Raw genomic sequence first — 27,186 nt, forward strand, 5'->3', positions numbered from 1 at the left:
GTTTGAGTGGGATGCTCGCGGTGCTCTCAACCATTGGTAGCCTAGCGCGCGTTAAGGAAAAACCGGACGCTTACTGAGGGAATCCAGTCTGAAGTTACTTCTCCGTCAAAACCGTTAAAGAAGAGACGATGGCTTCCAAGTGCCCTAAATGCGAAAAGACGGTGTATTTTGGTAAGTGTGTTTGTTCCCCGTGATATTCTTAAACATTATTAAAAATGCCTTAAACGACATGTTTTGACGTGATAAATAACATCCACGCTGTGTAATGAGGGAACGTGACGTTTGTTTGCACAGGTGTCCAGATTTACGAATTTAAACGCAGCCGATGCAAGATTTACAGTTTTTTATGAATCGTAAAATCAATTTGTTTAGAAATAAACCATTGTTTCACCTCTTTCAAATGCCCAAAAGTTAGCAGAATACGTTTGCAGACGAAGAGATAAAGAGAAATAAACCTTTTATTTTGAGACTGCTGAGTGCAGTGACAGCAAGCAAGTTGAGATTGAGAAACATTTTATTGCCCACTTCTGCAACAGCAATTCAAAATAGTGTCTATGTCTGTAGTTATGGTACACTTGCACTTTTATATCTTTTTATTCTAGGTTTCCACTCTATTTTATAAACACTAAAATTGATGTTTTCTTTAATACGAGCACATAGCTCTGTTTGGATATTTGAGGAGCTGGGAAATCACCATGCACAGTGAAAACAGCAGAGTTCTTCTTCTCCTCTTCATCCACTTTCTGCCCAGCACTGACCCATTGCTTCTCAATCCATTAAACACTCGAATAGCCTTGACCTTATCATCCCTGCTCTCATATTTCTAAGGTTATTCATCAGTGCATCAGTGATGGTGTGGTGAACACTGAATTTATTATTCAGCTCTTATTTATGTTGTATTAATCTGCGTGTTAACTGAAAAGCCATAACACAGCCAATAAAGCTGTCGGGAGGGTTAAATCAATGGTGTGAGGGATGTGGTGTTATATAAAAGTAAGTGCAGCACTTTTCAGTGCTTTGTGTCTGATGTGTGGGCATTAACAACAACTGGTTTTGCTTCAGGACCTGTTTTTTACATTGAAAGAAATTTGGTGCCCCAAAGTGGTACAAAAATTGTTTAGATTTTATTTGAATAATTTTAATTACATAAAAACAATATTTACCTTGAATAGTTCTGTTTAGGGTTTCTGAGGATAAGGGCATGCCACACAATCTCTCCATAGAGAGTGCTACAGTCTGGCTCCGGAAGTAAAAATCCCATTCATTTCTTCCATAGATTAATTGGTTTTCAACGCTAAACCTTTAAAGATAGACCTAGCGTGAGACCTGAGGTTGTTCATCGATGGTATATTCTTCTATTGAAGGCATCCGTCTGTGTTATTTCAACATCATTGTTTAAAAATAATCTTTAATAGCTGAATTACTGTTGAACAACTACACCCATAGTCCAGCTGAGAAAGATCCACCAATCAGAGCTAACTAAGCCCAGAAGGGACCTCCTACGACACACTGTGAATGACGCAAACAAGTAGATTTCTCTGCACTCTAAAACTACTTAAATATTTGTGTTTATCTGGATATTTCACAATAAACGTAAACTATAGAGTTTCTATACTTAGAATTAACAAATTAAAATCAATCGTTTTATATTTTTCAATAGTTTCTTGTTTGATTACGTCATTCATTGTGCTTACTAGGATTGTAGTTTGTGCCCTCATGAAAGGCGGTAAATATACAGGCTTGTACTTTGGTCTTTTTGTCGGATTATCAGATACTTTTTTTTTAAGTCTTTAATGTTGTGATTCATCGCAGAGCCTGGTTTGTTTGGTTCATCATTTACAGCTCTTTTATGGAGGATTTTTTGAATGTAAGTCTATGGAAGATATGAATGGGGAAAATATTTCCAGAACCCAGATGGCTGAAAAAGTGGCCGTGCACTGTTGTGCTCTTTTGGCATCTGCCTTGTTTGGCTAGCTTCTAGCAAATTACAGATTAATTTGCCCTAAAATGTTGTAGAGTTTTATTGGACTCACTGCCTTTGATACCAACAATAAAAGATATGGCTTTTCTCCTATTCTTTTTTAAATGTAATTATTTATTTTTTTTCTCCCCAATTTGGAATGCCCAAATCCCAATGCACTCTAAGTCCTCATGGTGGTGTAGTGACTTGCCTCAATCTGGGTGGTGGAGGGCGAATCTCAGATGCCTCCACGTCTGAGAACGTCGATCCGCGCATTTTATCACTGGGCTTGTTGAGCGCGTTAATCCAGACACATAGCACGTGTGGAGACTCGCGCTATACTCCGCGGCATCCACGCACAACTCACCACGTGCCCACCGAGAGCAAACCACATTATGGCGACCACAGGGAGGTTACCCGAAGTGACTCTACCCTCCCTAGCAACTGGGCCAATTTGATTGCTTAGGAGACCTGGCCGGAGTCACTCAGCTCAACATGAATTCAAACTCATGACTCCAGGGGTTGTAGTCGGCATCTTTACTCGCTGAGCTACCCGGGCCCCCTCTCCTACTTTTCAAAAGTTGAAAAGCCTGTTTATTTTGCTACCCAATAAATAGGCTTCATGTATGCACAATGATATGGCTGTCTGAAGTCTCAGAACAAAATCCCCCCCACTTTTGGGTTATGACCCACCCATTGAGTCTTAGCTGGGCTAAAGAAATGGTAGTTGGAAAATGTGAGATAACCGAATACTTTATGATAACTCTTCTTCAACCATAAGTAAATTACCAAAGGGTTCAAGATACACAGGTACTGTATGATGACTGATTTTGATGTTAGTTACACTTAGAGTTTGAGTGTAAGGGAGGTTGTTGGCGTCACAGACAGTGTTAAGTTGTCCATGATGCCATAATGCAGAAGAAAGGACAATGTAGGGTTTCACCTCAGACCTCAGTTTAAGTCATAAGGGAGTTTGTCAGGATGGATGCGGGTGACTGTTCTTTTATTAGGCTCAAGTTAAAGCCAAGACACATTCCGTACAGTTGTGGAAGCGCAGGGGTGCGTCTCCAACTCCTTTTTTGGTCCTCGGCAGTGCTTTCCAATGAATATGAAAATGTCACTAAGTGGAACGTTTGAGATGAATGGTGACTGCTACATCCAAGCCCTCAGTCTAGACATAAAGTGAATGGAAATTAGGAATAAAGCTTGCATTTGACACTGTACCTGTTGACATCATAGATGATTTGAGGTATAAATAATGGATTAAGTTTAGTGCTTTGTTAATGTTAGTTTATATTGAGTGTAAATGTCAAATATATTAAATGAAAATGTTGAGAAATGCTACCAAATTTTGGTTGCAAAGACTGCTGCTCCAGATGTTTTTTTTTTCCCCCCAAATTGAGTTTGTAGGAGTAAGTGGTTGTGTTCCTGCAAATTCTATCTGACAATATCCTGTTTCAAACCTAAGTGGTAAGCCACTGCATTGAGTGGAAAAACTTTTTAGCATATGCTGTGAGTTTTCTTGCACAAAGGCAACCATAAATGCTTTACTTTTCATATAAAAGGGTGTTAAATGAAATCAACAGTTTCTGATCTTTTTCTTTCTTCAATTCATAAGTTTGACTCTACAAAACGAATTCGGAAGCATTGCATGTACGCTTAAAAAAAAAAGGCACCATTGTAAGGAAACCCTGCAACAAATTAATATAAACAAAAGTTTACATGAATGAAAACATGTAATTTCATTAAAAAAAAAATCCAGGTTCAATGCAAGCTTAGCTCAATCGACCGCATTCGTGGCATAATGCTGATAAACACAACAAAAATAATAATTTTATATTTAAATAAAAGCAAAACTCACTGTTATAGTACAGTACTTGGAATGGAAGTGAATGGGGCTGGTCTATGAAAACTCAAATACATGCCATTTTTAAATTGATACCCCCGAGACGTAAAAACTATATGTCACAAATGCTGTCAATTGAGCTTACTTGTATACTGAACCTGGAACATTCCTTATTAATGGCAGACAGCGCTCACTTGCAGTGTATCAAATATCACCGACAAAACAGTAAGACATAAAAATCTGGTGGCACACGGATTCTGCTGCCTTCCCTTAATCTTCCCTTTTTTTAACTGCTTTCACTTCAGGGCCTGTGCTCCTTTCTGAACAGAACTAAAGAAAGCTTTCCATTTCAAATTTCTGGGTGCGTCGAAATATTAGAGGATATCTCCATCCTGTTTTCCTTCGGTTTCAGCAATATAGACAAAATGTGTTGTCTTTCTCTTTGATTCTTTTTTCATATACTGTACACAAACATTATTCTCTCTGTGTAGGTGCATAGTGTTACCACACTATGTTCTCACCCTCATCACCTTTGTTTTGTTCTCTCTGTCCCATCTCTCTCTCTCTCTCTCTCTCTCTCTCTCTCTCTCTCTCTCTCTCTCTCTCTGTATCCAAGGGTTGTGCGGTATACCGATACTAATGTTATGTCTTGATACCAAAAAATGTAAACTGTTCAATATCATCTTGTTGCCAATTCAGGTACCTTACCTCGAAATGGCCAAATGTGATCATTAAACATCAAAACACACACACACAAACACACACACAACGAGAGAGAGAGAGACATAATGTGTGTTTAGTGTATGAACGGCTGTGAACACACAAACTCCTCAGGTGCAGCTCTGAGATTTCAGCTCGCAAGTATTTTGGCATATCATTTGGAATGGACCATTTTCACTGACGTATGACATGTTTTAGCCTTCTTTAACAATGTACATGTAGCAAACTCTTTTTATATTTCCAATTTTAAAAAGATTTTGTTTCAATTCAGAACATTGTACTTTGTATTATAAACTGCCTGACCAAAAAAAAAAAATCACATACTCTAATATTTTGTTGAACCGCCTTTAGCTTTGAATATGGCACACATTCGTTGTGGCATTGTATCGACAACCTTATGAAACATCACAACATTTATTTCCATCCAGATTTGCATTCATTGTTGGCCGAGATCTTGTATTGATGACAGGAGAGTCGAACCACTCTGTAAAGTCTTTTCCAGCACATCTCAAAGACTTTAAAGGGGTTAAGGTCAGAATTCTATGGGGCCAGTTCATGTGTGAAAATGATTTCTTGTGCTCCCTGAACCACTCTTTCACAATTTGAGCCAGATTAATCTTGGGATTATTGTCCTGGAATATGTCGAGATGTCAAGGAAGAAAAAAAATCCATTGATGGGATAACCTGGTCATTCAGCACATTCAGGTCTTCAGCTGATTATTGCCACATAACATTACTGAGCTTAGAAATTCATTCAGTATCAATTTTAAAAACTATTGGCTAATTAATCAGTTATCGGCTTGTCATCCCATTTAGTTATCGTTATCGGCAAAATCCTATATCGGTTCGACCTATAATATTCTATATATATATATATATATATATATATATATATATATATATATTACACATACACTCACCTAAAGGATTATTAGGAACACCATACTAATACTGTGTTTGACCCCCTTTTGCCTTCAGAACTGCCTTAATTCTATGTGGCATTGATTCAACAAGGTGCTGAAAGCATTCTTTAGAAATGTTGGCCCATATTGATAGGATAGCATCTAGCAGTTGATGGAGATTTGTGGGATGCACATCCAGGGGACGAAGCTCCCGTTCCACCACATCCCAAAGATGCTCTATTGACTGTGGGGCCATTTTAGTACAGTGAACTCATTGTCATGTTCAAGAAACCAATTTGAAATGATTCGAGCTTTGTGACATGGTGCATTATCCTGCTGGAAGTAGCCATCAGAGGATGGGTACATGGTGGCCATAAAGGGATGGACATGGTCAGAAACAATGCTCAGGTAGGCCGTGGCATTTAAACGATGCCCAATTGGCACTAAGGGGCCTAAAGTGTGCCAAGAAAACATCCCCCACACCATTACACCACCACCACCAGCCTGCACAGTGGTAACAAGGCATGATGGATCCATGTTCTCATTCTGTTTACGCCAAATTCTGACTCTACCATCTGAACGTCTCAACAGAAATCCAGACTCATCAGACCAGGCAACATTTTTCCAGTCTTCAACTGTCCAATTTTGGTGAGCTCTTGCAAATTGTAGCCTCTTTTTCCTATTTGTAGTGGAGATGAGTGGTACCGGTGGGGTCTTCTGCTGTTGTAGCCCATCTGCCTCAAGGTTGTGCGTGTTGTGGCTTCACAAATGCTTTGCTGCATACCTCGGTTGTAACGAGTGGTTATTTCAGGCAAAGTTGCTCTTCTATCAGCTTGAATCAGTCGGCCCATTCTCCTCTGACCTCTAGCATCAACAAGGCATTTTCGCCCACAGGACTGCCGCATACTGGATGTTTTTCCCTTTTCACACCATTCTTTGTAAACCCTAGAAATGGTTGTGCGTGAAAATCCCAGTAACTGAGCAGATTGTGAAATGCTCAGACCGGCCCGTCTGGCACCAACAACCATGCCAAGTTCAAAATTGCTTAAATCACCTTTCTTTCCCATTCTGACATTCAGTTTGGAGTTCAGGAGATTGTCTTGACCAGGACCACACCCCTAAATGCATTGAAGCAACTGCCATGTGATTGGTTGATTAGATAATTGCATTAATGAGAAATTGAACAGGTGTTCCTAATAATCCTTTAGGTGAGTGTATATATATATATTCAAAGTAGTAGCAATAATACTACTAATACCAAAAATGTTAATCGAACACTTCATTGTATATGTTGTATAATAATAACAATAATGCTAAAATAATAATAAAATATTTATGTAAGCAATATTACAAAAACAAATGTTGCCCAAGTAATGATTTAGTATTGATACCGAGGTTCCAGGGCTGGTATCGTACCGAAGCCAAAATGTTGGTATCGGAGCAACCCTACTGTACCTTGTATGAAACATTGTGTTTTCTGCATGGCTTCCTCAGGAGATGTTAAAATGTGCAGAACCTGTTGTATAATACCACTTCTTGAGTTGTTTGTCTCATGTTTGGGCGCATTGCATAACCCTGGGAGTCAGAATGGGGTGCTGCTCTCTTTGTCAGTCAGGATTCCAGGCAGGCATGAACCTCCACCATAGTTACAAGATGTTTTTTTGTCTTTGTGGTCATTAATTACTCGTGTTTTATGGGACTAGTCTTTAAACTGACATTATTCTAATTCAACCTACCCAAAGGCCTGCAAACATGCATAATTGGTCAATATAAATTTCCTCTACCTGGAGACACATCAAGGAACATTTATATAAATATAAATGTACCCTGAAATCTAAACAGAAAATATGTCTGGGTCACATTTCAGCTAAAAATTAAAAGAATTGTATTTGCCACCCAAATTCCTGTTATTCTAATGTGTTTGGGCATTTTACTTTTGAGTTTTTGTTTTGTTTTTTGTAATTCCCATTATGCTAATAATGGGGATTCTCATTAGATTCTGCTTACAAAAGGAAAACATTAAAGATTTTTTTTCCCATATTCCCATTTCCGTAATGTTTTTTTTGGGGTATTTTTTTCACCTCTCATTAGTTTAAATCAGTAGACATTAAAGGCAGTACAACAAATACTACCATGATGTAAAAATGCTTAATCTAAATGGTTCAAATATGACAATAATAGCTTACATCGTTATTTATTAGCGTTATGGTAATGAGTGTGATTTGTTTTTTTATTGCATGACGTTAATGAAAATTGGAGGTAGAAAATGTGCTTAATTGTCTTTTAAATAATGTCACAATTCAAAAAAATCCTTAAAATAAGCTTCATTAAGCAACATTAATTACTTTTGATTTTGAGGTGAAATATGACCACTAAATTGATGTGCAGATCAGTAAAGAAAAGCACTAGCTGTAGGGAATCTGAGCGAAGCAGAGCACTGTGAGGCAGCGTTGATTTGTACTGACAACCGTAGGCATTACAGTAGCAACCAAGAGCACACATGCACAAGCAGTTCGCATTCAGGCCAGAGAACTAAAAATCTATAGTAGGAAGAAACCGCTCTAGACAGATGTCTTCTGGAGTAAAGGTTGCTGTGCCTTGTGTCAGCCAGAGACACATCTGCACAGCAAGGGCCTAAAACCACACCCAAGCTTTCAACACTGCTGTACGGAAAATCACAAGCCATTCCAAATTGGAAAACCAACATCTCAATCACACTACTATTTGAGATTTGTTTAGAAAAGGAAGTGATACATTGGAGTTGATGGTTATGTGCATGGTCCCATAGAGCAAGACACTGCTTGCCATAATGGAGCAGCAGGGTCATTAACCGTGTTACAGAACATGACCTAAGCCTAGAGCATGTGTGCTATTTATAGTATGAAATAGCTGAGGATCATGGGAACTAACTCCACAACCATTTCCCTGCTTTCTGGTGCCAGGAAGTGTATGTAATGGTTTTGTGTAAATCTGAGCTGTCTTTACTCCTGTTTTATCTCACTGTGTGAGCGTATATGTTTGGCTATGGCCCGAAGGCCCTCAGGTGCAAGGCTAGTGGGTCGAGCTGTAATCAGTGACTCCAAGTGAAACACCATGATGGACCCAGATGGCGTGCATGTTGGTTTTGCAATGCAGAAGGATACAGTTGGGTTACTGTACTAGTGCCCTGAACAGATGGGTCCACATTAATGGCTGCTGAAGTGGAAGAAAATCTGTCCATGCCTTTCAAATTTATTTACATGTTTGTGACCACAGTAAGTGCACTTATACAGTAAATTATGCATGCATGTTATTTTGGCCACCATTTTGCCTATATCTGTTTAAGATGTTAAGGTGCCCATGTTCTTGTGTTAGTGGCCGCTCCAACCATTGGACACTTGGAAATGGCCGTCAAAAAAGTGCCATTCAGAAAGTTTTTTAGATGTTTGTTTTTGCTTGCTTTTTAAATTTCAACTCTTTTATTCCTATTTAAATCTGTTATTAAAAGAAAGATGTCCTTTTCTGATGATTTCCAGGGCACTTTCCAGTTGTAGAACCGTAGGGTGTTCAGCTGTGTAAATATTGTTCAGGCCTAGTGCTGTTTATCTGTGATTACGATATCAGTCTTTGCTTAAGGCAGGGTCAGCATGTAAGACAGACTGATCTCACGATGAAATCGGAAACAGTGGGTTGACTTTTCTTTAGCTAAAATCGGTCTGTACTTTCCTAAATTCAAAACACTGCCCTCAGTGTCCAAAGCGACTGTTGTTAGGCGTAGGGCACATGTGAGCTCCATTCTTCTGTTGTTTTCAACTGAACAGGCTGTAATAAAGTGAAGAGAAATGCATATTTTATAAACCGTATCCTCCAACCCAAAACCTAAACCTAACTTTCAGTGGAGGAAAAACGCAATGTTAGTGGGAAAAATGCAACCTCTGAATCTCACTCATCAGTGGTTATGCAAATGCTATTACTTCCTGGTTTCAATGTAGGATCCGAACCCGGGTCTCCCACACTGCTGACGCAACATGCTTCCAGTCACACCACAGGGGAAGGTTCCAATGCTGAAGCTGATGCAAAAATGCCTGATAGGTGGTGGTGCTTGTCAGTGAGTAATTGTAATTAGGACTCCAATTAGCTCACCAGCAGATTTAAAAAAATGTCATTCACAAATGAAAATTCTGTCATAATTTACTATCCCTAATGCCGTTCCAAACCTGTATGATTTTCTTCAGTGGGACACAAAAATTGTTATTTTGCAGAATGAACAACACAAAGTGACCAGTGGCTATCAAGCTTCCTAAAGGATAAAAAAGCATCATAAAAGAGGTACCTATGACTCGTACGCTATATTTCAAGTCTTCTGAAGCCATAAAGTAGCTTTGTTGGAGGAACAGTCATTATTCACAAAAATGTGCACCCTCTGCCTTAGTTATAAAATCGAATTTGTGCTTGTGCACTGTAAAGTGATTCAATGGAAGGAGGAGGCGAGAACCGGCTTTACGATATAAATAATATTTTAATGAGAAAATTAAAACAAACACACACATGACGGACATGTCCGTAAACTATCTCTCTCTGTCTCTCTCTCGTCGCACCACCGTCTGTCATCAACCTTTATCCCTCTCGGAGGCTTAATTTGCCTGATAAGGGACCGGGTGTGTATGATCACAACCCGGCCACGCCCTCCGCCCTGCCACATTCCTCCCTCGTTCTCTCAGGCTGGGAAGCCCAGCCGTACATCCCACACATGACAGACATGTCCGTAAACTATCTCTCTCTCGTCGCACCACCATCTGTCATCGGCCTTTATCCCTCTCGGAGGCTTAATTTGCCTGATAAGGGACCGGGTGTGAATGATCACAACCCGGCCCCGCCCTCCGCCCTGCCACATTCCTCCCTCGTTCTCTCAGACTGGGGAGCCCCCGGCCTGACATACACCCCCCCCTTTCCCTGGGGGCGTGCTTTAAGCCTAGTCTGCCGGCAGGTCATCCCCATCTACCTGGACGAGGGAGGGGTCAAGGGGAGGGAAACAGAAATAATTAAAATGGGGGGGGTACTTCCTGTAACAGTGTCGTACCCCCCCAAAAAAAACACTAAAATTTAAACGAGAGGGAAAAGGCCAACACAGAGCGGCAGTGAGAGAGAGATGAAAGAGAAAAAAAAACCTACTCGCCGGTTCTCTGATACACCATCGCATGGTCCTCGATCACTCCTCCACCCTCTCAGGCGGACGACAGCCGCTTCTCCCCGGGTGGACCGGAGTCAGACTCACGACCCCCGGCGGCCAGAACGCCCTTCTGCGTTCTCGGCGACTCATGGGGACACTCCTCCGCCCCTGGCAGCGGCCCTACCGCTCCAGACGGTCGGGGAACACTTCCCTCCTCCCCTTGTGGACGGCGGTCTTCCTCTGACCCCTCTGTTTCTGGGGGATGGCAGGGCTCTCCTCCGCCCCTGGCAGCGGCTCCATCGTTCCATGCTGTTGGTAATTCCAGTCCCCACTCGCCTCGTGGACGGCGGCCGTTCACCGCGTCCGGGTGGTCGGTCTACTCACTCCCCCTGTGGATGGCAGCGGCGCTCCCCTGGGTGGACGGCAGTGTCGAGGACTCCGCGACGGGCATCCCTCCTCCTTCCCAGGCTTCGGCACCAGTGTGATTCAATGGGAAGGAGGAGGCGAGAACCTGCTTTACGATATAAATAATATTTTAATGAGAAACTTAAAACAAACACACACATGACAGACATGTCCGTAAACTATCTCTCTCTCGTCACACCACCGTCTGTCATTGGCCTTTATCCCTCTCGGAGGCTTAATTTGCCTGATAAGGGACCGAGTGTGTATGATCACAACCCGGACCCGCCCTTCGCCCTGCCACATACACATTTAAACCCGCTGCATTGGAATCGGTCACGAGACACACAAGAACCAATGCCATTTGGCCATTGATAACAATCATGGTGAGATCCATTATGAGCAGCTAAGTTTGAATATTGAAGCGTGAATGAAATTTGAAAGCTACATTTTATAAGAAGATTTCAGTTTATAATCAAGAATTAGTTGGCCCAAATATTTGGGGATAGTTGACCCAAAAATTTAAATTCCTTCATTTTATACTCCAAACCTGTTTAATTGTTTCTTCCGTGGACCACAAAAGCAGATGTTGGGCAGAGAGTATAGGACTGACAGCCTCAGTCACCATTCACTTTCAATGCAAATTGAAAGGCAGTGAGGCTAACAATTTGTCTATCATCTCATTTTGTGTTACACGAAAGAAAGAAAGCGATATGGGTTTGGAACAAAATTAGGGTGAGAAAAATGTGACAGAATTACATTTTTTGGGTCAACTATCTCTTTAAATTTGAGCTGTGAACTATTCCTTAATACATCACTTAAAACCATCCAATTACAGTGGTTCCAAAATCAATTAGTTATGCTGCAGCTGAATAAATGGAAACATTCAATTAGAAATACAGCTTCCCTATGTTCCAGAGAAATAGAAGCATCTGTTTTGTCATCTCATCTAATGGGAATGATTAATTGTGTCATATCATTTAATGGGAATGATTAAATGGAGACTGATGTTGATGCATCTCACTGCTTATTTTTTGGCAGAGTAAGGACTGGTCGAGAGCCTCTTCTATTCTGGAATGTCCTCAGGATATTGGGCATGACATGTTTACAGAAAGACTTGTTTATTTGTTATCAAGTTGATGAACCGTGCTTGTTAATGTTGATTTCTTTAAGTCTCACATTACTCAAACAAGAGAGAGTTTTGATGTTAGTGAGCTGCCTTCGATATGAGAGCTGACCGCACAGTGCAGGACCATTAGCCCACTTTCAATTTTGCATCTATTCTGCTGAGATGGCACAAGCTCACTCATGTGAAGGTGTTGTTACTCTCACATGAGTGCAGAGTGTTTCACTTACTCTCCCTTAACGGCCCACACACGACTCATTAAACAAACCTACATGCCACTCACGGATCAGTTGACTCAGTGTTTGAGGTATTATAGTGGGATTTAATTGTGGGGTAAACTAAGGGAAAACATACAAGTGAGATTTCCTTGCTGATGGGAAACGTTACCTCTACCAACAGTAAAGACATTTACTGACAAAGTAGAGGACTGAAGAGATTACCTCATAAGCTGCTTATCTGCGATCAGGTGTACATATTGCACTCTAACCTCTGTCTGTTCTCATTAGAGCTGGACATTGTGAGGCATTGCAACACCACATATAATCTTACACCACCGTCCATTATAGCTCTCGGTGCATCTACACCTCTTATCCATGGTAACATGACTCCCTAATGAAACCTGGTCTATTAGAGTGTCTTCCTTTCTCTCCGGTTGGATGGAGCCCTTCAGGGATGCACAATATGTCAATGCTGTTAGGTTATCTCTATGGTGATTGTGTACTGTTTACACCTATTTAAAACACCATGCAGTCATGTGTGCCATTTGAAAGCAGCCCTTTGAGTCCAGCAGGGCTGAAACGATCAAGAGTAGAAACCTTCTTTGAATCTGTTTATGCATACTTCCCTACTACACAGTATGCAAAAAGGAGTATGTTAAATGAGAGGGATGTCCGTATACTCTGTATTCAAACTACCAGTTTTCATCTGTCTGTCCAAGTATACATGACACAATGTGTAATCGGAAATTTAGGATGTCAGCGGAGAAAGTGTTAAATATAAAGCGCTGAGGCCAATTGTGGTCCAATTAACGTGTATACATTAGGGGTGTAACAGATCTCGATGGGAAAAAAATAACCGTACAGTTTGCCAACAGCATTTGCTCCACGGTTCATCTCTAGTTTAATTACTCATCTATATCATACAGTTTGGTGAAGAAAATAAAGCTCCAAATAGACATGCGCAGTTGTAACCTCCGCTAATGCACCTGAATAGCTCTGTAGATGGACACACTCCACTCGTTTCATGTCGTTTAACTTTCTACAGAGAGAAGCTGTCCTATTAACTGTTAGTATGTTAAATCAGTTGATGACATCATAGTTCTGCACATGTTAGTTAGCAAAATGGCAAGTGGCGAAAACAAGCCGCAAGAGAGAAGCCCCTGCATCATTTAAGTCTCTTGTCTGGTAACTTTTTCTTTATACAGTCAATTACAACACCGATGGTCAAAAAACAATTACAAAACAGGCACTGTTTGCAGACATTGCTCGACGCGAGTGCTGTATACTGGTAATTAGGGCTGCACGATTTGGGGAAAATGTCATATTGCGATTATTGAGGTTAATTTTGCGATATGCGATTTGCGATATAATAAACAAATGGTATCATGAGTCAACTTTCTTGGTTATCAAGGAAAATGCACAAATAGATCACTGATAATGCTGAAATGTTGTTGCTAGTTTGTATGTTTGAGTTGAAAAATACGCAACAACTATAAATGCACATTGTTTTCAAATTAAAATATGTTTACAAAATTAAATAATATTTTTTGCATTACTGCAAACTTGTTATTTTCTCAATATTACACCTAAATAAAATGGAACAATAAATAACATACAAATTTTCACAAAAATAAGATTGTCCAAACAAACAGGGAAATTTAAGCAGGATGTAACATGTACTTTCTATAAACTCTTTTGAAAACGAAACTGGATATAAAATTGTGGTTCACTCAATCAAACCACTAAAACTGTTGTTGTTGTTGTGTGTATATATACACACACATTTTATTGTTGTTGTGATTTTAATGTTATTTTTCACATAAGATTGATCTTATGATGATCTCATCAATGATGCTACTACACATTGTGAGCTGCAGACTGCGGGGGTGAGAGACGAGCGTCTCCGTGTTAGAGTGCGCATCAGCCTCTTCCTGTCTCGACTCCCGCTCAGATTGGGTCTCTTTCACGACTGGTTGAAGTATGACCACACAGAGAATGACAGTTTTTGAGTTTGTGTTTATTTACATGGCACTCTCCCGTATTATATGAACTTTAATTAAGGCTAAAATAAAGATATATCGCAAAGCTGTGATATGTGTTTCTATCAGACACACGAGCTGCAGACAGCGGGGGTGAGAGACGAGTTTGAGTGTGCATCACCCGGCGGAACTTTAAATCTCCTGGTCTTGACTCCTGCTCAGGTTGGGTCTCTTACGCGACTGGTTGAAGCAGCTCTGACCGCACAGAGAATGACAGTTTTGGAGTTTGTGCTTGTATACAAGCTCCCGTATTATATTAACTTTAATTATTGATGAAATAAAGACATATCACCAAGCCGAGATCTGTATTTCTGTGTTATTTTTCCTGGCCACCAATTCAGTGTCAGTCTGCTCAGCGTCCATCGTCACCTGATTTCCACGCTGAACACCGGAAACTCACATGACATGACCACACGTGCCACTCCCTAAACTGAGACTGACTGGTCATTTTTATTAGCTATGTAGAAAATGGGCAAACAGCTCTCAGAGAGAATGGGCTGTCACGTCAACACATGCACTTATTTATTTAATGAAATCGCAGCATTTGCCGTCATATAATCGCACAGGCTGACATCGCGATTGCGATATGATTAATCGTTATTGTTTCATGTCTGTCCGAATCAGCACTGAGTGCTTGCTTAAAAACGAAAGGGAGTGTGTGTGTAGTTTCGGCTCATCTACGCCTCTGTACGCTAACGCTATCTTTCCCCTGTGATTTCGGCGTGAATTTTCACATGCTGATGTATTCCCAGTAAACAGCACTCATGTCAAACGATGTCTACAAACAGTGCCTGTGAAGTTTTTTGACCTTCGCTGTTGTAATTGACTGCAAAAAGAAAATGTTTCCAGAGTGGAGTCCTGAATAACGCAAGGGGGCTTCTCTATCAGCGGCTAGTTTTCTCATTTTTTCTCATTTCTCAATTGGCATTTTCAACACACAGCACTTGCAGAACAGTGATGTCATCAAGTTGACCCACGTGAAACACGGGTGGTGCGTATCCATTCAGGTGCATTTGTGGAGGTTGTAACTGTGCGTGTCTATTTGATGCTTTATTTTCTTCAAAAAACCTTGTGCTCCAGATGCGTCAATAAACTTGAGGTGAACTGTGGTGCCAATGTTTACTGAATCGTGGGTGGCGAACCGTACGTTTTTTTACCGAGAACCATCACACCCCTAATACATACTTTGCAGGCTAACACTACAGAACCACAGTCTCTCTGTGTATACCCTATGGGGCCATAGACTGTGAAATCTCACTTATCTTGGATTAGCATCCTGCTGTAATACCAGTGATTTATACTGTCTGGATCCCTTAAACCCTGATTCCTCATTTCTACTTCTATGTAATGTGCAGAATTTATTTGGATATAATGTATTTCTAATAGGGTTAATTTTTAGTGGTGACTAAATATTGCTCATATGTAAGGGATGGTTGGTTTTCAAAACACCTGTCCTGAAGTATTAAACATTATGTTATGGATATTACTGATGCCTCAGATAATGCAACTTGTTGAGGAGATGTGTGCAATTACTTTTCTAAGCGATCAAATTTTGGATTCTCACCTGGCAGACTACAAAACAGGTGAAAGTATTTCCATAGACACTGAAGCAGGGACCCAAACCGTATGTAATTTAATAGAAACTATGGCCACCACCAAGAGAACCTTACCAACCAAGTAGCAACATGTTACTCACAACATCCTTACATTCTGGTGGCGAGTTTTTCACAGGCAAGCACCACCCAAATTTTATTCAGAAAATGTTAAAATCTAGTTATAAGTACTGTTAGAAATTTCCACATTCATCCCTTTTTTCAAAGATTCATGCCTTTTATGTGTCCCTCCCCCCAAAGAACACAAATCTTTCCTATTCCCCTGTGTGGGAGAATAGTTATCCATCTCTGGAAGAATACTTTTTGCTCCACTGTGCATTTGGCTGTATGAAATCTCCTCTTCTGGTAGTGAAACTGATCTCTGCCGCCCTGAGCTAGACCCCCCAAGAGATGTACTAAGAGGGCTGCAAGACTGACAGACCAAAAACAATACTTCTCCAGGCAGGAAAGCAATGGAGGAGGGGCAGAGCTGGAGGAAATGAACTTTTCTCTGTCCAATTGTGCCTGGTTCTGATAAGGGAAGGTGTTTCCTCCTATATGAGAGATTGTCCCAGCAGGGCTACGTTATGTATTGTCTCTAGACTAAGATATATAATTGGAAGGAATATTATTAGGTCTGGGGAAGTCTCTAAAGACAACCCTAAAGAAACAGTTCAGGAAGGCAAATGAAGAAGTGGGTTCCAGAGGTGTCTTTACTGAATGTCAACACTTTGTGACCCAGCTGCAATTAGCCCCTACCCCTGCATTTCCTTGTGACTTGTCAACACATTGGAACTATGGAAGGAACCACCATGACCCCTGCAATAAGGCTGTTCCTTTTCATTTCATCAATGCAAAATAATCTCACATGATTGCAAGTATGAATATGCCCAGATCATCCTCAGAACTTGAAATTAATTTGGATATGTTGGGTTCATCCCATAGTGTTCATTTTTAGTTATTGCTCAATGTTGGGTTAGATGTTAGTGCTACGAACATCAATGATACTTTAAGTTGTGTGGCTTGTTGAGGAGATCTGTACTTTTCTTTTGGCTATCAAACTTAGAATTATCACATGGCTGATGATAAAACAGACAAAAAAATTCCATAGACACTGAAGGTGGGATGAAAACCATACTATCTAGGAACAAAAATATCTTAGAGACTTGGGGTAGGCTCTTTGGACTTGGACCAGTAAGCAACTACCAAAATGACCCCCACAATGACGCTGTTCCTTTTATATTTTCCAATGTAAAATGATCTCGCATTGATTGTCAGAATGAAAATGTCCAGACCAGCACACATGTAAAAAACTCAAAGGTAGCTTTAGCCCTCATGGTTCTGAAAAATATGTAAAATGTACCATTTAATAATGCTATGTTGAGACTCTCGCTCACGGTTGGTATTGAGGTAGGAATAGGCTCGTTGCTTTAACCTCCTGAGGAAATGCTCTGCATACTTTGCTTTTTCAGGAGCTTGGGATCTCAGACTGGACATTTTCAAATGCTATTCCATTGTACAGTCATTACTAATCACAAGCTACCAAGATTTTAAAGGAAGGGAAAGTGCTGCAAAGAAACTGGCATTAAAATCCTTATCTACCAGACTAAGATCACCACAGTACAGTACCTTCTCATTCCCATAGAGGTTCTTTCAAAGGAAGCTTTTTAGTGTTGCTTGCCAAGGCAAAATGTAATGTAAAAACTGTTTTATGATTGTTCTCCTTCTCTTTCTCTCACACTCTCTCTGTGTATCCCTCTGCTTATTTTTTAGCTGAGAAAGTATCGTCACTAGGGAAGGACTGGCACAAGTTCTGTTTGAAGTGTGAGCGCTGCAGTAAGACCCTGACGGCGGGCGGCCATGCTGAGGTGAGTGCGAGACAAATATAATTCACACCTCTCTGTGTTTAGTAGTGGAAAGCTGAGTATTGACTTTGTGTCACTGCGTGTTTCCATCAGAGGGCCAGTAGATCTATTTGAAAAGTCCAGCAATATTGCTGAAGCCCATGTTGCGTCACATAGCATTAAGTGTTGGGGCTGTGCTAGGTGCTTACATGATGTAACCATATTCAGAGGGGTCACAAAATCTTTTTTGTAGCATGCAACATCAAAATGTGTTCCCTCATTTTCTGTTTCAGACGGATGCATGTACTGCAGCGTAATGAGATGTTTAAAGTGTCTCATGAGGCTCGTCCTCAGTGATTTGCTGAAAGCTTTGTATGTCCTGAGTCTTCCTGTTTGCGTGACTCTGAGCCAAATACAATTCTGAACGACCTTTCCAGCATCCTATTACATCACACTGTGACAACTGGATTTAGATTGGAATGTCATAAGAGGGTAAAGGACAGGCCAGTGATGTTTAGAGTCAAAGGACTCGTCATCTTAGTTAGCAGAGGCTTTGAATTGCATCATATTTTGTTGAGATTCATAAAGTTATTTATCTTTTTTATTAATATGCTCCAAGTGTCAGAATAGGAAACATCTGAACTTACTTTTACTACAAGAATAGAGTCACGACTAAATGCAGTCTCAATTTCAATCTCTATTACATCCTCACCACTTGCACCAGCCTAAATCTGGATGTAGTTCAGGTTGCTATGAGGAGGGTTTGATTTCTGTTGGGTGTTTGATAATATGGGTAAGAGGATGGGCATATTGGCCTGATGGGTAAGACACACGTGTATTAGTGATACTGATTACAAATGTATTAAAGCAATATCACAAGATCAAGAGTGCTGTATGTCCAGCTATCTGTACGGCTGTGATTTGTAGGCCGCATTTAACATGCCACAGCCATGCTAATAGATGGACAATACAGCACGAATGCAAGTGTGATATTGCTTTTAGACAACACTTTTAAGGAACAAGTAAATAAATAAGTAGGGAAAAACTAAGGACTGTCCCAATGTTGAACTACATTCTTACGCCACAGTATCTGCCATTGCTAGTTAGAAAGATGTGCCTGAGCCTCCATTTCTAACAAATTATTTGAGAAACAAGGATGTGTGTGTATAAGAGAGAGTAAGAGAGAATGTGTGACTGAGCATGTGATTACCTTTGTCTGCTGCAGTGATAAACAGTAATGCTGCAGCTGTTAGTTTAACTCTGTTCTTCAGCTGTAGTGTGATTCCTTCTGATCGTGGAGTGATGCTCCCATACGTGCTATCAGAGATATCCTATATTTCACTCACGTTCAAGTGTTTTGTTGTTGTCAGAGAGAAAACATGGTGCACGCCAGTTTCATTCTTGTATATTTCTTAAGAAACTCTTATTTTGACACTGACACAGAAAGCTTTGTCTCCTCTGACATGTTGAAAGTTTACAGCTTCTGCCAACTTGTATCAGATCATTATTATTATTTGGGCTGTTGCGACGCTCAGCTGTGATCAGCAGTAATGCTAAAGTTGATAGTTTAACTATTTCTAGTGTAGTAATAATCCGAGCGGTCATGGGGTGAGAGACATTTCCAGATGACTTCCAAAATAAATTCACATACTTGCACACAATTTGTCAACATCAGCTCAACTCGCTCGTAGTATACACAAAACGGTCTTTTGTCGCCACCTGTTGCCTCAAATCTTTAATGTCACAGGGATGAATGAAAATTCACACACATTGCTGCTCTTACACATCTGCACTGCTCTTACACTTTAGTTTGGAATGCCATGGACACAAGTGGAGTGATACAAACAGTAAATTGTCCCAGTGCTGATGGTATGTGCTATCAGCACTCTTGGAGTGCCTCTTGTTCAATCAGATTTGAGGACCGGAACAATTAATAAGATATCAGTTTGGCAATTTTTTTGTTTTATCAGCATCGGAAAAAGGTAGTTCCACCTTGTGGCAGCTCCCAAATCTACAGACCTTGTTTATGGATAGTAGACATTTTCTATTTTTAAATACTGTTGTGTGAATTGTACAAATTTGTTGTCTTAAATAAGTGTTCTCCAAATTTGTCTGTCTTATTTACCTTCATTAAATTGGCTACCCTGACCTCTACATATCATTATTGAAAATCCCTTATTGCTTGACCACTAATGTATATGTTTCTCTTCAAGATCATTGCTGTGCACTTTTGATGGTGCATCAGAGCAGTCTGAGGACTGAGAGACCTTTTCCATGTGGAACCCCAGTGTGATTCACTATGGACAAAATAATTCACTTTCCCTGTGGATAATGACAGATGTCTTTACTATCAGACAAACAATCATAACTCTGTCTATAGATGATAATCTCTTAGTGCCTCCATTGGTTCTGGCTTATTGTGTAAAGGTTTCTTGTAAATGGGTATGTAAGGAAAGGTAGAAAGGTGAGGGTTTGGATTCTGTTACCAGGATATGCGAGCTGAAGGTTCTGGAAAAAGTGTGGGCTGGTAGAACTACTTGATAAGACTGGTGAGAGCGGAACTGAAATGAGAACTGATGAAGTAGTTCAGCCTCAGACATCACGCCCACAGATCATTCATGGGACCATCTTATGAATATTGCACACAAAAATGGCAAGAGTTTTTTTTTTTTTTAAAACCACAAGCTCCAATCTGATTGGCTGGATTTATTTCATTTTCGGAGATGGGATGCACGGGTGTGTTTCAGTCTGCTGGGAATCAAAAGATGCTTTTCCATTATCGGGTAGAACCGTACTTGGCATGGTGAGCAACGCTTCCAGTAGCATTTCCACTTGAGCATGGTGCGACTACAAACTGTTCCTAGACTGGATTTTTCAGTATAGTTAGCTAACTATACTAAACCGTGCTGGTGGAACGCCTTTAGTGACGTGGTGACTCACCATTGGTCACTCGCTTAATCAATCCATTCTAATTCTGATTTTGTTCCAGAGGAAAGAGAAACTGTAGCCATGCCAACAAGCCCAAAATGGTACGGAACAGCATGCTTCAACGATGAGAACCGTTCGGCACGATGGTGGAAAAGTGATTTAAAAGGGGTTTACAAACTTTACTACAATGAGAACTTCCACGGTAAAACTAGTCAATGGATTTGTGACGTTTGACTTACTTTGTATCAAGTAAACAAGAAATCCTTGATCACACCTGTAAATTCTGCTTTGCTATCAGGGTTATATCTGATTTTGTTTACCCACTCATAAATATCAAATAAAAAAGTGAATTCATCTGTCAGACAGGTCCTTCCTGTCTAAATCAGTGGTTCCTGGCCAGAATAACCTGCATGGTTGACCAAACTTTATGCCAATAGTCAAAAATCAGCTTACGCAAGACTAAACTTGGGGTATTATGAAGTCTGTAGCACTGCAATGCCCTCCCTGATTTAGTCATCCTGTCACTTTAGGCTCTGGAACCAGTTCTGTTGTGAGCTAGTTTAATTTTGTATTCATTTTTTTTTTACCTTTTTTAGAAGTATTGACATCAAGTTTTCCAATAATGGTCATGGTAATTGAGTTGAGAAGGTGTCTGTAAGGCTTTGTTGGAATGTTGTTGCTCATTACACATTTTGTTCCTTTGCATACCTCTGTACTGGCATAAGGCCACTGTTCTTGGCCCCTTTTGTTCCTTTGTCCTGCCCTGTGCAGCTGTAACGGTCACACAGCTGCCCTCTGATAGTTTCCATGACAACGCTTGACTGAAATGCTCTGGGAGGACCTGCCATTGAAACATGTTCTTTCTTCCATATCTTCACATAGACATAATCAAGGCACACAAATGTGCATACAAACATTCAGTGTTTTATACAACAACATGGACTGTGTCCTAGTAACTGCTGTGAATTTTATCTGGCCCTGGGATAACTAGCCCGTCTGTGGCCACTCAGACTCTAGTGGAGTACATCTGAAGGATGGTGTCTAAGCAACAAGTTAAAATGAAAACTATGCCAAACTTTAGCAAACACACACATTCACTTTTAAATTATTGATTGTTGGAAGATGCTGTACAGAGGGCATGTATACCTGCACATATTCATTTTCAAATAATTGAAAGCTTTGAAAGTAATGACCATGCTTTTTCTCTTGTTCTACATCCTTACAGCATGATGGGAAGCCATATTGCCACAAGCCATGCTATGCTGCCCTCTTTGGGCCAAAAGGTGAGATGAGATAACACATGCTAATATAGTATAGTAGTGGAGGTCATTTGACAGACTATCAGGGAATTAACTGTTCTGACCTCTGCCCTTTATTAATATGTTACATTAATAAAACAAGCAATTGACTTTCTGAGTGATTATTTTTTTCTCCCTGTCTGTTCATATGCTGGGCATTAGGAACTTTCTTTGTTTAAAAAAATATATATATATATATATATATAACGTGTGATTTTTACAGGTATCAAAAGGATTTTTTTTTTTCATTATATCAGCCACAAACATCTGTAACCTCTATACTAATCATATCTGGACACTTTCTGTTTGTCAAACGTTAGTGGAAAATGTCCATAGTTAATGTGATGAACTACACCTGTGGTTACTTTGCTAAAACAGCTGTGTTAACTTGAGAGAAATGGACTTCATACATCCACTAAAAATCACCTCATTGCAAAAATGTCTTATAAAAGTGTTGTTAGTTCAGTGAAAATGTTTAGCGTCATTTGCTTGCAGATACCACTTAGTATCCAAATACATTTTGGGTCCACTCACTGTGAAACGTGTCTGCTACTCACCTATAACATTATTGTAAGAATAGAATAGAATATCTTTATTGTCATTGCACATCTGTACAACAAAATTTAGTGCTTCTAGTGACCGACAGACATACAAAACAAACATAAAAGACTGTTTCAGGGAGAGCAAAGCCGCTGCGTACGTGCTCGAAGCCATCTTTTTGAAGATGATTATCAATTTGGATGGTGGTCAAATGTCTCCATGACATTCTTGTTTAATATTCAGGAGTGAACATTGGAGGTGCAGGCTCATATGTGTATGAGACTCCCGACAACTCTAACTCAGCCACATCCAACTTGGACACTGCACCTAAACCTCAGGAGAAGTGGGTTCCAGCAGCTTCCAGGCCACCTTCTAAAGGTAAAAAATAAAGCAGCAGTGACCAGCAGCTATTGACTCTTTTCAGGTCTAAACAAGCTGAATGTGTAATAATGGCTTGCTATTTATACTGTTGATTATTCTTTAAAATAGTAATTGAAACAGTAGAGTTATTATACGATAAACGTTTCAAACAGTAGTTTGGTGTAGTGTTGTGAAAAGTAATATTGTTGCATGTGAGTGGCATCCAGTTATCATCTTGGAAATAAAATGGTTTTGCCCTTTTTAATTCAGTTTTGTTGTCTGATATTTTGTAGTCTGATCATATAGTGAGTAACAAAAATATATATTTTTAATTGTTGTTGTAATTCTAGTTTATTCATATTGAAAATGGAAAGTCAAGCAATGGACATTGTATTGTGGAATGCAGTATTTATTGCAGTGTGCTAAAAATTATTTTTGCACGTTGTTCCGTTTACTTAATTAAAATGAACTGCAAAACAATTGTAGAACATTTTGTCACAACTTGATTTCCTTGCATTCTATCCGTTTTGATTTGTAAAATTGAAGTGAACTTAATCCATTTGGGTTTGGACTACATGAATACTTTTTGTAGCACTGATGAAACTGGGCAGGGATTTCCCATTTTTTTCCATTTCCCAGCATGCTTTCCATGTGACTGGATGGGGTAAACAAATGGTGAAATTAAGTGTTATTTTGTGCTTTTTTTGGGCAAGATGAGAAAAGGATGAGATTTGTTTGTAATATTTAATATTCTGTTCTATTTGTATCTAAAAAGAGTGTCTATTACGCTGCCATTTTAAGGGTTACCATTGTGGTGAAGATTGGCGCTTGGGTTGAGGATGGACTCTGTTTGAGTGAAGTGTAATATTGATTTGCTGTTAAATTGATTACACTTACAAATTACTCGTACTAATGATTAATAAAATTAATTAATTTGGACCAACATAAGAATTGATTAAACATTATTCAATTTAGTTTGACTAACCTAATAAAGTTGAGTTAAGACTACTATAGTGTCTTGATTAGACCTAATCCAACTAAATTATGTTGGATGAATGAAACTAACTTAATAAAATAAATTATATTGCTTGTTAAACAATCTCAAATTCAATTAAGGGTAATTACTTTATTTTTGGAGTTGAGACCAAAGAGTATAATTTGTGTTTGTCTCAGAGTTCATACACCTCTTATTTCAGCTGGAAGCATCACCACCTTCTCAGGAGAAGCCAATTTGTGTCCCAGATGCAACAAGAAGGTCTATTTTGGTATGCCGCTCTTCCTCCTGATAACATCTTGGACTGTAGACTTCAGTATATAATGACAGGAAATGCAGCAGAGCTTACATAATGACATATGCTTTTACTTACTTTTGGCAGCTGAAAAGGTGACGTCACTGGGGAAGGACTGGCATCGGCCGTGCCTGCGCTGTGAAAGGTGCAGTAAGACCCTGGCAGCAGGCAGCCATGCAGAGGTGAGACTGAGATATGTAGTAGTAAAGACCACATAAATATCTGATATAAGGTTGCATTTACCCAGTCCAGTACACACAGCTTTTTAGATTAGAATGATTGAATTAATAAGTGAATGTATATTTATTCATGCCAAAAATATGTGTTCTTTCTTGTAGCATGATGGAAAGCCCTACTGCCATAAACCATGTTACGCTGTCCTCTTTGGCCCAAAAGGTATTGTGCAGAAGACAAGTTTTGAACTCTAGAGGGAGCTATGACTTCATTTTATTGTTTTCATCTGAAATGGTGAAGTTAGGGACACGATAGTTCTTTATTAACATTGAAGATAAAGAGAATTAAATCTTTATATTAATTGTTGAAAAACATTTGTGCTGCATGTGCCTAATTTATCAGCATTTTACATGGTACATTAGATCTATTCTAGCTTTAGTTTCTTGTTATTTGAATTATTATTTTGTTTGTAGGATAAATGCTGAAAATTGAATTGGTTATGTGCATGTTAGAGTAGGATTAGTCCCATGTCATTAAAAGTCTGGTTTGGTTCTGTTTTGGATTCATAGGTGTAAACACTGGTGGTGTTGGCAGTTACATCTATGACAAGGAGCCCAACACGGAGGCTCAGCCTTGATTTTCAGTCCATTGGGAATCCTCAACCACAACTTCACTATAATCACAGCCATTACCAGTACCTCACGCACTTTTACATATTCCCCACCTCTTGCCTTATTACGGATAACTTGTGCCTGCTTGGATGTTTCTGCAGAAATGTGATGCCCAAACATGCCTTGATCTTGAAGTCCAAATGTACCCCTTAAAGTCCCTTTGCCTTTTTTATTGGCCTACTTGATGGTCCTCTACTCACACAAATGTTCCCAACAGGAGGACAGTTTGACTGTTATGATATACAGTGGCTCCAAAACGTATTTGGACACTTAAGTCACACTTAAATGTATGGATGTCTTTGCATTAGATAACCAAAATATCAAAACAATTATTTTAACTGACTTCATTAATTCACTAAAATGACTGTGACACCAGTTGGTTAAAAGTAATTGCAAAAAATGTCTTAGAAAAGTCAAGTTCGTTTTGAGAAAAGGTTTAACATGATTTGTTTGTAGATGTCATTTGGTTTTATACTTTGCCTGTATTGCAATGACATTCTGACCTTTTTCAGTGTCCTAAAGTGTCCAAATACTTTTGGGGCCACTGAACACACTTGTCAATTTGATCATGTCTGACTTGTCCTGTATTTCATTTAATTGTAATTTATATAAATGTTTGTCTTTTAATGTTTCTAGAGTCATATTTACCCAACATTAAAACAAAGTTGTGTTATAACTCCTCTTGAAGGTAAAACAAGATCCCACTTTCATCCACAATACTGCATGTACAGTAGAAAGTGTGTACTGAGTCTCTAGTAGCAGATAAAACAATAAGTTCACTGTTTTATGCAGAGTCATCGGGCTGTTTGAATCGTTTGCTGACAAGCAAATGAATCTCGCAGGTGCAGTTGAGGAGCACATCATCATAAATCTGAACAAAATTCTTCAAACCAGATTTACTTTTTGGCTATATGGCAACATTCCTAAGTTAAAGCATTTTAAGAGAAGGTCTGCAAGCTGTATGCAGACATTAACGTAAATGGCCAAGCTCTTATTTCTTTAAAAGGGAGGACAGACTTGTTTTTATGGGGTAGCTGGTTGAAGTCCACAGGGATTGATAGGGACAGGGGTGTGTGTGATTTGGTGCTCGATGACTAGCTGCAGTTAATATTTATTATTCCAATCTAGAACCGTTACTGAAAGCTTAGAACCAGATTAAGACATGAATACGCTTTTGAAGATTTTAGGAGAACCCCAGTTTCTCAAAGTGATGAAACTGAAGTATTATATTTCCAAGTAGGACTTAATCCTATATTATGTCCAATATTTTGCTGAAACAACATTCTACTGAATGTGCTTTTGTACTCCATGACTGTTATTGCTGTTATAATGATTTCTTTGCTGTTGCAGGCCTTTTGTTCTTTTGAAAAGGGAGCCTGCACTTGAGTCCTGCTGCTTCTTTCTGTTTAATCCCATATTAAAGTTTACACAACACTTCAGCTTGGCCTTGGATTTCTTATCAAATCAGTCTCATTAAGCTTCACTTGAGATATGAGATATGCTTTTAAAGAAAGGGAACAGCATGAGTGTTAAATTTAATGCTACTGTCACTGTTTTCTAGTTAATGACTGTTGGATTTGTGGAATCATCTTATTATATATTCACTTCCAAAGAAACAGATTAGAACTAAATGGTCATTGTACTAGTTTGCTCTGATTTTACAGTTTTCCTCCATTTAAAAGTACAGTCTGGTCTTGGAAGTACTTAATGTATGAAGTGAGTTCTCGTAAAGCATTGGAGAAGTAAATGTTAATCATCTACAAAAACATCTTACCACCTCCTATTTTTAAAAGGTAAATAGGCCTACTCAATTTTGTCTGAAATCTTGGCTAAATCAATGGAATCTGATTTTAAGTTAAGATCTGACAAATTCATTGGAAAATGTAGATCTCGACTAAAACTGTCATGATTATTAACAGATAAGACAAGACCCTCATTTTTGTTTTCTGTAATGTTGGGTAAGACTATAACACAGAGCAATTTTGTTTTGTCAAATAATAATCAGTAAACCAGACACAGTCAAAACACACATAAATAAAGGGAAGAGACTATAAGACATCCACAATGCAGAACACACACACAAAGAAATTAATGGGTGAGACTTTGACAGCACACATTTTTTTTTTTT

At 39.4% G+C, this 27,186-nt stretch overlaps 1 protein-coding gene across 1 annotated transcript; it reads left to right on the plus strand.

Annotated features, from left to right (window-relative positions):
- Positions 1 to 26,486, plus strand: crip2 (cysteine-rich protein 2). The gene is made up of 8 exons (XM_052145776.1): positions 1 to 171; positions 17,728 to 17,822; positions 21,952 to 22,009; positions 22,808 to 22,942; positions 24,121 to 24,189; positions 24,301 to 24,395; positions 24,552 to 24,609; positions 24,957 to 26,486. Exons 1-8 carry the CDS (start codon positions 129 to 131, stop codon positions 25,022 to 25,024), a joined length of 621 nt encoding a protein of 206 aa, XP_052001736.1. The 5' UTR covers positions 1 to 128; the 3' UTR covers positions 25,025 to 26,486.
- The last annotated feature ends 700 nt before the right edge of the window (positions 26,487 to 27,186 follow it).

The sequence above is a fragment of the Xyrauchen texanus genome, chromosome 16, assembly GCF_025860055.1.
Source record: "Xyrauchen texanus isolate HMW12.3.18 chromosome 16, RBS_HiC_50CHRs, whole genome shotgun sequence".
NCBI classification, from domain to species: Eukaryota; Metazoa; Chordata; class Actinopteri; order Cypriniformes; family Catostomidae; genus Xyrauchen; species Xyrauchen texanus.